The sequence below is a fragment of the Hevea brasiliensis genome, unplaced genomic scaffold, assembly GCF_030052815.1.
Source record: "Hevea brasiliensis isolate MT/VB/25A 57/8 unplaced genomic scaffold, ASM3005281v1 Scaf1, whole genome shotgun sequence".
Classification (NCBI taxonomy): Eukaryota; Viridiplantae; Streptophyta; class Magnoliopsida; order Malpighiales; family Euphorbiaceae; genus Hevea; species Hevea brasiliensis.
In genome coordinates this window covers 8,841,124-8,852,338 of record NW_026614585.1, presented here as the reverse complement: position 1 = coordinate 8,852,338, position 11,215 = coordinate 8,841,124, and the positions used below count along the sequence as shown (strand labels likewise).

The window sequence follows — 11,215 nt, the reverse complement described above, 5'->3', positions numbered from 1 at the left end:
TACGCATAGAACAAAGGCATCATTGAATTAAAAACTCTTGAAAAAAAGATTTACTAGAGGCACAATAAAAAAGAGGGAACAAGATTTCCGAATTTACTAAGGGCTGGATTATTCGGTCTCCCAATCCCCTCTTTCACCACAAAATGCAAAAGAATGTCCCGCATCTTCAATCTTTTGCTCTTAAGAACAAGACAGATATCACAATGGGAATTAACAAAGGAAAAATAAACACAAGTTAAACAAGACGACCTCTAGCACAAAGCCAACCATGGATGGTAAATAAAGTTGGTGGGGATATGGCTAATTAATTAATCTCAAGCACAGCAATAGGACCACTGGTCCTCATCACCACCAGCCGAATCAGCAGCATCCTCATTGCAATAGTAGAAACCACCATTATTCAAAGCAGTCAATGAACATGAAGCCACCAGATAAGGCATGTTGTGGAAGAATCGAGCTAGACTGCTAGCTAAAGCAGCATTGCCAATACCATGATCACTATCGCCGCCATCATCACTGTCTTCATCATGGTGGCAGAATTCTTCAGCACGGTGCTTGAGAGTCTCGAACATAAGCTCAGGCTCGTGCTGCATAACCCGGAGGACATCACCACAAGACGGGCCCGGCACGGCGCGAGTCACCGAAAAGCTGTGCGGTCCATCACTCTGCGAAACCCGCACAACGCTTGGGCCACCGAACAGGTTGTGAACTCCACCGAGCGCCTCCTCGTAAGCCCCGCCCAAAAACATCCCCAAGTAGTACCGCCCACCGCCTTCAAATTCATGCAGCGGCAAGCTTGACTCACCGCCAATGAATTTGTCAATCTTCCCATCACTGTCACATGTTAAATCAGACAAAATCCCTCTCACTGCTGGCCTCTCCTCTAGTCGATGAATTGGGACGATAGGAAACAACTGCCCAATCCCCCAGAAATCAGGAATTGAGGTGAAAACTGACAGATTCACATGATAAGTGCGAACTGGCTCAGATAATCCAATTACTTTACCCACCAATTCACAAAACCCATCAACAGCAGCTAATTGTTCCATACCAATACTACCTTCTTTGAAATGATCAACACATCTTTGTTTCAATTGTTCAGCATAAAGCAAGCAGGTGTCATGCTCGCCTCTCACCACTGCAGCTGATAAATTTCTGTAATCCGAACGAGCATCCTCAGTAAGCCCCTCAATAAAATACTGACACCCAGCATAAGTCATTGATGCAGCACTAGACACGCTTGCAGAGACGGCCTCAAATATCAAGATAGAGTGATGAGAAACGATAGCCCGGCCGCTCTCGCTGCAAAGCACCGGATGCTTAATGTTCTTGCGGTCACAAACAAACTTAACAGCTTGGACAACAGCTAGAGAGTACTCTTCGAGCCCGTAAGCCACAGAGAGATCTGAATTACCAGATTTGGATCCATCGTAGTCGATACCCAACCCACCTCCAATGTCGAGTACTTGCATGTGGGCACCGAGACGGACTAATTCGCAGTAGATCTGCGCAGCCTCGCCTACACCATCGGCAAGTAAGGCAGTAGAGGGAATCTGAGATCCAATATGGATATGCAGCAGCTGGAGACAATCAAGCATTGCTGCTTCCTCAAGCCTCTTCACAACCCGTAAAATCTGGGTCGTGGTTAACCCAAATTTCCCTTTCTCGCCTGACGTGGACCCGAAATGGCCCGAATGTTTGGTTCTCAGCTTGGCTCGCACTCCAATCACGGGCCTAACTGACATTTTCCTGCTCAATGCCAGGACCAAATCAAGTTCTTCTTCTTGTTCAAGCACAATCACAGTGTTCAAAGCGAGTTTTCTAGCTAGCAACGCCAGGGAAATGTACTCTCCATCCTTGAATCCATTACAAACAAGAAGAGCTTCGGGATTTCCCTTGCACAAGCAGCTCATAGCCAAGAGGAGCTCCGGTTTCGACCCGGCCTCCAATCCAAACCGGAATGGAGATCCGAATCTCACGATGTCCTCAACAACAAAACGGTCCTGGTTACATTTCACCGGATAAACACCTTGATAATGAGCCTCATAGCCTTGAGACTGGATTGCAAAATTGAAAGCTGATTGCAGAGACTCAAGCCGGTTCTTCAGCACATCAGGCAAGCGAACAATGAGGGGCAGCTGCAAACCAAGCCCGCCCACGGATTTCGGATCCGAAACTTTCCTCACGATCTTTAAGAGATCGATTTCCTGGTGAGCCAGGGTGTCAGTCCCATAAGGACGTACGGCAATGTTGCCGGAGTGGTTGACAGAAAAGTAAGGAGCACCCCAAGCGTCTATCTTGTAGAGTGCAGAAGAGAGGGAAGGTGACCAATGGGAAGGAGAGTTTTCGATGGAGGCAGTGGGGGTGGTGGTTGGTGCCGGAGGTACGCCGGAAAATTGGACCGGCGACGGAAGGGAGCTATCCCCTGCATGAAAAGCGTAGCCGGGAGGCGCAAGGGCAGCATCTACGCAACAAGCCAGGGCCGGCATCGTCTTCCGCGACGATCTGTTTGTTAAAAAGTTATGGTTAGGATTATGATTTTCTTCAGTTTGTGAAGGTGGGGGCTTTAAAACCCGCCGAGGCCGAGGCCCCGGCTACCCCCTCAAAAGAAGCAGTATAAGATCTATTGAGACCGGACCAACCCCCTCTCTTTACCCTACTCTTCTCTCTAATCCCCACTCCGACCCCTCAGAAGAATTGAACCCAAAACGAAAACTCCAAATCCAACGCTAGAAAATGTAAATCAGACAGATTCTATGCACCGAAATAACCCCAAACCATGCAGATCTAAGAAAAATGAATGACTCCCGGGTGATTGAGAGAAAGAAAGGATTTTCCCGGAAAGGGAAGGAAAATGAGAGAAAGTAGCGGAAAGAAAAACAAAAAGGATAACGATCAGAGAGACGAACTAGGGTTTGGTTTTTTTTTTCAAAGAAGACGCCTAACGAAGGTAGAACTGTGCGAGAATTGCATGAACGGCGAAGGTGCCTTATATAGGGGAAGATGAGGGAGGCTAGATGGGCTAGTGGGCCCCTTTTTGGGCCTGCATAAATGTCTTTTTAATTTCTCGTGTTTTTGAGTTTTTTTATTTTTTTTTTCCTCTTCAACGAAAAAAAAAAGTGATTCAAACATTTTTCCTTTTTTCTTTCATTTTAACAGAGTTTATATTTTTGGGATGTGAGATTCCCTCGCATATGATTAATCACCGTCGAGTTGCCGCGTGGCTCTGGGGCCCGTCGGACCCTTACTTCTCTCCCAATGCTTGTTGGCTCCAGTTGAAGCCAAGAATAAACGAGAAAATGGAGAAGCCTAGAATCAACGAGAAAATGGGGTTAGGTTTAAATATCGGGATGAATATATAGTGTGATATTTTAAAAGGAAAGAGCAGGAAGCCTCATCCTGATACGGATTCCTATAAACGGACGTGATTTTGCCACGTAGAAATTGAGTTAGTTGCAGCTGCCCTACTTCTATTTGGCTTTGAGATTCTGCTGCTGTGCTGTAGCGCCCAGGTGGCTTTTTAGGAGGATTTTGATTTACCTATTAAGTGTATAATTGATAGTTGATAGACAATTAATATGATATTCATGAATTGTAATTTGTATCAATTATATTTTTAGAGCTATTTCTCATCAGCTGATAGCTAATCTGATTTTATTTTTTATTTTGACCATATTATCCTTTTTTATTTAACTTGAAAATTAATATTATTAATATTTTTTTTATTTATAATTTTAATATTTTAATTAATATATTTCAACTTTGTTAAAATATTTTTTATTAATAACATAAAATATAAAATATTTATTTATATCTAAAAACTTAAAATTAATTATAAATTTTTCTATTAACAATAATAATTATTTTATTATTTTATCAATATTTTTAAAATTATTTAATTATCTTAAACAAATAATTATTTTCTTATTTCAATAATAAAATAAATGATATAATATAAAAGATTAATAATTATATATTTATTTAAATAATATAATATATTAATTTAATAATTATATATTTAATTTAATAATAAAATAAATAATATAATGTAATAAATGTATAATTTTATATTTATTCAAATAATAAAATAAATTATATGATATATACCCTTATTAGTCATTTCACATATTAACAGCAACAGCTAAATATAATTTTACCAAACACTTAATATAAAACAGCTATCATCAGCTATCAGCTAACAGTAACAGCTATCAGCTAACAGCTATCAGTTGTATTCAACAGTTAATCCAAATAGGCCCTTAATCGGCATTTACTTAAGCTTTCGGAGTCTCACATCTGATGTAGATAATGTGCTTATACAATTTATATGAATTAATATATTTTATAATTTTATTAAGTGGTATGTATTATTTTTAAGTTATATATGTATTTATTTTAAAATAATTAAATTTAGAAGAGTGAGTTGATACATGTGAGTATAACTCAACAACTCGTATAAGTCTTTTTATGAGGTTGAGCTTTTAGACTTTCACATTGATTATAAATAGTATGTGCGTACACTGACAGAGGTATTAAGGGGCCAAGGGGGACAATAGGCCCTCTTGATATTTTGAAAAAATATTAAGAGTATAATATTCCTTTGAATAAAAATAAAAATTAAATTACCTTAAATTTTCTTATTTTTAATAAAATTAACATTTATATCTTTTTTTAATAAATTTAGTACTTAATTTTTTTAATTTTATAATAATCTACTTATATAATTAAAATATTATATAATTAATCAATTAAAATATTTTATAATTTGCTTTAAAAAACATTTTAATCTTGAATTTTTAGGTAAAATTAATTTTTAATTTCTAAGAAAATCAAATATAAGAGATTAAAATGTTATTTTATCTAAAAGATAGATAATAAAAGTTATTTAACATAAGTGAGGGATTAAAATGTAATAAAAAGATTAAATTTTATATATTTTTTTAAGAATAAGAACGATTTATTTCAACTCTTAAAAACTGAATATGTAAGTGTAAATTTTACTAATTATTAATAAATTTAATAATTTCTTCCAATAAAAGAAAATTCAATCAATTTCTCGTTAGGTAAATAACATGCTTAAAGTTTTAGTTAAAAAAAATTTTAAAAAATATATATATTAAAAATCAATGAGGATTTTCTGTTGTGGATTTTTAAAGCTGTTATAATAATAAATATGTTATAAAATAACAAAGTTAGAAATTTTAATTTAATACCTAGATTTTTTGGTAAATTAATAACGAAATATCAATTTTAGTACGTCCTTTTTATTTCTCTTGTTTAATCATTATAATATTCTACTGAGATTGGTAAATTTTCTTTAATAATAAAATTTAATGAGTTAGTAAAAAATTTAGAGATATGAATATTTAGTTTTATGCAAAATTCTCTATGATTTCCTAATTTATTTTCCTAATATCAAAGTTGAGGTAATTAAAAGAAATAGTTAAAGAAAAATTTTAAGCCAATAATAAATTTATCAATATAAAAAATAGAAAATTTTATCAATTTTTTGAAAAAAATTGTAATTTTAATTTTTATAAAAAAATATATATATGTATTTATTTTCACATAATTATATAAAATGAGCCTTCCTAAACAAAATTTCTGGCTCAATCACTGCATGCATATGATTTATATAAATTAGCATATCTTGATAAAATTATCATGAAAAAAAAATTAATATCTACTTAAAAGGACAATAAAGTAAAATTAATTTAAAAAAATATATTTTTTATTATGATTATAAAAAAATTCAAATTCATATTTAATAATTCAAATTTTATTTTATATAAAATACTTAATTTAATAATTTTTTATAAACATTAATCAATTCAAATCCATTTTTATATAAACTTGAAGTTATATTCCATGGAGTTTTATTTTTTTTTCCTTTAGCTGTGACGTGCCCCGCCCTTACACATTGGTTGGTGAGTCCTGGGCGGATCAAAACAAAAGCAACATTTGCCTTAGCCTTCTCTTTCGTGTAAATGATTATCAATGTTTATATATATATATATATATATATATATATATATATATATATATATATATATAGTGACAAATGAGCTACCCAAAATTAGGTAAAATAGCAATTGAATGCTACCTATGAGTTTTAAAAGGAAAGTGAGACATACAAAAGCTTCGTTAATCTTCAGATAGGTTAGATCAATTTTTTGAGATCACCTGTAAATTAATAATTTAAGTCACTTTAATATTAACAAAACACAAATTACTATAGAGATAATATACATATAATAAATAATATTAATATAAAAAATATAATTTAATTTTACAAAATGAGATAAATATCTTAAAACACTATTTAATATTCATTATATACAGTCATAGATGGTTGATGGTTACAATATAATTTAATATTTTATATATTTTTCTCAAATCAATAATTAATAATAATAAATAAATGTTATAAAATAAATATTTTATAGTTGTAATTTTCAAATTTTTACAATTCTACTTAATATTATGAAAATTATCAATTAAACTACAAACTTTTTAATCATTATTAATTTTACCCCATTATTAAAAAAATTATTATTTTACGAGCAAAAACATTATGTAAGCGTCACATAAAAACGTAACTTTAATAATATGTGGTATTTTTCATATCAATATATTAAAATAATATATTAAAATATATGTTTCAATATTTTTAAGTATTATAATCTCATATCATTATTTCATTTATTAACATTAAAGAATCATTACTTCTCCAATATATATTAACATAAGGTATTTATATTAAATTAAATATTTTTTTCTTTTATTTAAATGTATGTTCTTTTTTTATATCGTTCACAATTAGGTCATGCTTATATAACTTCTGCATAGCATTTTATGTAACGTCTTTATTAATGGGATAATAGTTATCTTAACAGTGAATAGAATTAACAATGATTAAAAGTTTATAATTTAATTGATAATTTTTATAATTAAAAAAGTATAAGATTTTTTTGATAATTTTCTTATAATGCATAAAGAAAAAAAAATTTAATGTATTTAAAACACCAAAAAAATAATTTTTGTTAAATCATATAAAATAAATTATTTATATAAAAAATATTTTTCATGAAAAACTTTTTACTTTTTGAACAAATTTCACATATAAATTATTTTCTCCCAGCTTAATGGAAAAATCACTTATGATACGTTTGACACCAAAATAGATTTGATTTTGAAAGGCAAAGGACTTCCATTGTTTGAACATAGAAATCATGAAAAAAAATTAAAAACTATTTCCTAAATAAAATTTTTAAAAAAATAAATTTAATATTAAAATATGAAATTAAAAGATATTAAATTTATTTACCACAGTAAAAAATTATCAGGTAAAATACCTATTAATAAGAAAAATTGGACGAGCGAATGAAAATATCACGAGAAAACGGATAGCAAAAGATCGCCGTGAGGTGATAGTTAAATAAAGAACTGAACCTTATCCCGGAGAGAATCTCCAAATTTGACGCTTCATATTTTATTTAATTTTTTTTTTAAAAGGAAGGCGCTAGTTTGACAAGTTTACCCCTCTAACTCTGACCAGCGCTTCATAGTTGACGCGCGACCCACACGCAAAGCAATGACTCTACTTCGGATAAGAGCGCACCCTATGCTACATTAGTGGACACTCCATTTAATTCCTCTAATTAAAATCCATATTTAATTATATATTATGCTTAAGAATAAATATATAAGAATAAATATTTATATATAAAATTTTTAAATTTATATAAAAATAAATATATTAATTATTAGATTAAATATTTGTATGTAAATTTATATATTTTATATTTTTTTAATTATTTTAATATAAATATTTAATTTAATGAATGTTAAATTTATTTTTATATGAATTTAAATTTATATTAAATGTATTTATAATTTTATAAAAATTTAAATCAATTCAATTATTTTTTTTTTCGATTGATCATCATATTTAAAACATAACAAATTAAATAATATCAATTTTTGATTTAAAAATTATTTTAAAAATATAAATTAAACAAAAAATATATAATTACAGAGAATTAAATTCTTTTCTTGCAGCTGAATCAAGTCAATTATTTATTTTTTGTAATTTTCTTATTTAAAATTTATAAAGTGAAGGAATTTATTTTTTTAATTTAAAAAATATAATTAAATGAAAGCTATATTCTTTTCATATATATATATATATATATATATATATATATATATTTGGATAAGTACATTCTAGTAGTCCTGTAGTGTGTGTGTTTTATTAATAGAGTCTGATTTTTTTGTTATTTAAAGACTTGTATTATTATGATATTAGTATTTAAATATAAAATTATTAAATAATATTAATATATGTTGGCGTGATAAATTTTTTTATACTTTTAAATTGACATGATAAGTGAATCTGACTTATTTAATTATATATATTAATCTCTGTTAATTTTACAATAAAAATAAATATCAATATATTTTTTTATTTAATATATATAACTAAATAGTTAGAATTCACTTACGAAAATTATTTTAAAAATATAAAAAGATTTATCATTAGTATACAATTATGAAATTTAAAAAAAATTTTCTTAAATCTGTTAATAACATAAATTTTTAAATAAAAAAAATATCAAACCCTATTAATAAAACGCAATCTAAATTATATTAAAGTTTTTTTTTTTTTTAAATCAAACATGGAGAAGTGAAACTATGAAAATATCAATAATCTGGAAAAAGAGTGCCCAACCTAAACCTGATCTAGTGCGGGCCTATCCACGACTTCTCTCGATAGCTATTTTATTAATTTTTTTTTGTAAAGATAGTCCGATAGTAGCCGTTGGACCATACTTAGGTGGGGCATGTTTCTTGTAGGGACACGTCCACATGGGGCCCATTGGAATCATTAACTCCGGAACAACCGCTCGTCTGGTCCCGGTCCCAAGTCCCAACAAAGAGCAAAGAAGATTGGCTCTTCGATTTCTGGAGACCTATTAGAGGCTGCCACCTCAGAAACGACAACAATATCACATTCTCTTTTCCTTTTGTGCCGGAAACACGTTTTTAGATCAAAAGACCAAAATGCCCTCTACCAAAATTGTATTTATTTTTCTAGATCTTATAATCCTATATTTAGATTTTTTTTATAAATATAATGCTTTTTTGTGAATTATTTTTTTTATTTTTATTTATTTTTAGTATTTTTTATTTAAATTAAGCTTTTTATTAATTAATATATTTAAAATAAAGAGAAATTATTATTATTGCAGAACTAAATAATTAAATATTTAAAAAATAAAAGAGTTATATAGTTATATTTTTCAAATTATAAATAGAAGCAAGAATAAAAAATTAACTAATATATTATTGAAAATAAGAAGGCAAATAATATAGTTTTTCATTAAGTTATTTCTTAGAGATTTTACAGATTCTAGGATTTAAAATTTTGAATATAACTCATATATTGAAATTTTACAAATTCATATTTGACTTGGCTCCTAAAAAAATCATTTTGAAGAGAAAATAATAATAATAATAATAATAATAATAATAATATTTTACATAAGCAATGACCAAAAAAAGTGCAGGGTAAAAATTCTTTTTTACCATCATTTGTTAGAAATTTTAGTAGCGAGTAAGATAAGACACCATTATTTTTTTTTTTTAAGACACCATTGATTAGTGGTTACATTTTGGTCCTAATATAGTTAATCAGTTATTTTAGTAGTTATTAGTTATTTTATTAATTATTAATAATTAGATATTAATCATTAATAATTAGTTATTTATATAACTATTAAAATAAAAATATTTAATAAAAATAGTTATTAAATTAATTGTTAAATATAAAAATAATAATATAATTTTATTAACTCTAATTAAAATATTCATTCAATTTCTAAAAGTTAAAAAAGTTAAAAAGAGTAATTTTTCATAAATTATTTTTTTAATTTTTAAATATTAATATAAATATTATATTATTAAATAATATTAATATGAAATATAATAATTTAATAATAATCAAAATATTATTTTAAAAATTATTATTGAATAAGGCCTTTTTACACAATAGTATGCCTAATACTCACATGCACGTAGCATTAATGATAATTAAATTTTAATCTCAAATTAACTGTGTATATATATATATATTGGTCATTCAGCATGCCTAACACTAACTAACAGAGACGAAAATTATGTCAGAAATGTTGAAACAAACATCATCAAGAACACGTGCCCTTTGCTTGGCTAATGTCTATGATAACTACAACCCTACAACGAGGCCTGATTCATCACTTTGAAAAAGAAAATTAGGTCGAGTTTTTATTTTTATTTATTTTAAAATAATTTATTTTTTTAAATGATATATTAATGGTTATTTTTTTTTATATAATTTATTAATTATTACATAATAAAAAAAATACATGATTCAAATTCTAACTAAAGGATTAGACATCCACTGTTGAGTTATAAATTACCTGTAAAGAAAATAAATTTATTTTTTATTATTTGATTAACGAAAAAATATATTTTTTAATATTTATAATATAGTAAAATATTAATTTCTTTTAATATATAATATTATAAAAGTGTTTTGATTATAAAAATAATAAAATATGACAATCATAAATGAGTGTCATCATCGGTTATATAAATTCTTTTTATCATTCAACTTTACCACATATTAAATTTGCATTAGTATTCAAAATTTATTAATATTTTAATAATATTTCTCCCTATATTTTATGAGATATAATCAAATTATTTTAATCGATTATCTCTTAATTTATCTTTAATGTATGTTACATATATCATTTAACGGGTAAAATAATTCTCAATTTTATCTATTATTATGTTATCATAAATTTAACTTAATATTTATATTTTTGTTACAGTCATTTTATGAATATATTATATATTAGATAACGAGTGTGTTACACCCTTATTTGTATGGCCTGATATATTTTACTGTTTCGATGATCGGTATCGGTCCGGACAATTAAGGGGATTAGAACCATATCTAATACACCTAAATAAGCCTTAAATAAAAATAAATAGTGACTACCTGATAGATAAGTATAAATAGGAAAAAATAGAACATAAAAGGTTAAATAAGCCGAGAGTCACAGCGATGGGCGACCTTCCCGAGAAATGACTGCAGAGGTCATCGTAACCCGAATTTTGAACCGGAAAATGTGACGCCGTGGTCCTTAAGACTATTGCGAACACAGTG

The 11,215-nt window shown here is 28.2% G+C and overlaps 1 protein-coding gene across 1 annotated transcript; it reads right to left on the bottom strand.

Moving 5' to 3' along the window:
• LOC110650048 (arginine decarboxylase) lies at positions 1-2,976 on the bottom strand. The gene has a single exon (XM_021804839.2). It carries the CDS (start codon positions 2,487-2,489, stop codon positions 315-317), a length of 2,175 nt encoding a protein of 724 aa, XP_021660531.2. The 5' UTR covers positions 2,490-2,976; the 3' UTR covers positions 1-314.
• Between the last annotated feature and the right edge of the window lie 8,239 nt (positions 2,977-11,215).

What these genes read in the sequence shown, in the direction of transcription:
- LOC110650048 (XM_021804839.2), bottom strand. Translation starts at nt 2,489, where the DNA reads ATGCCGGCCCTGGCTTGTTGCGTAGATGCTGCCCTTGCGCCTCCCGGC.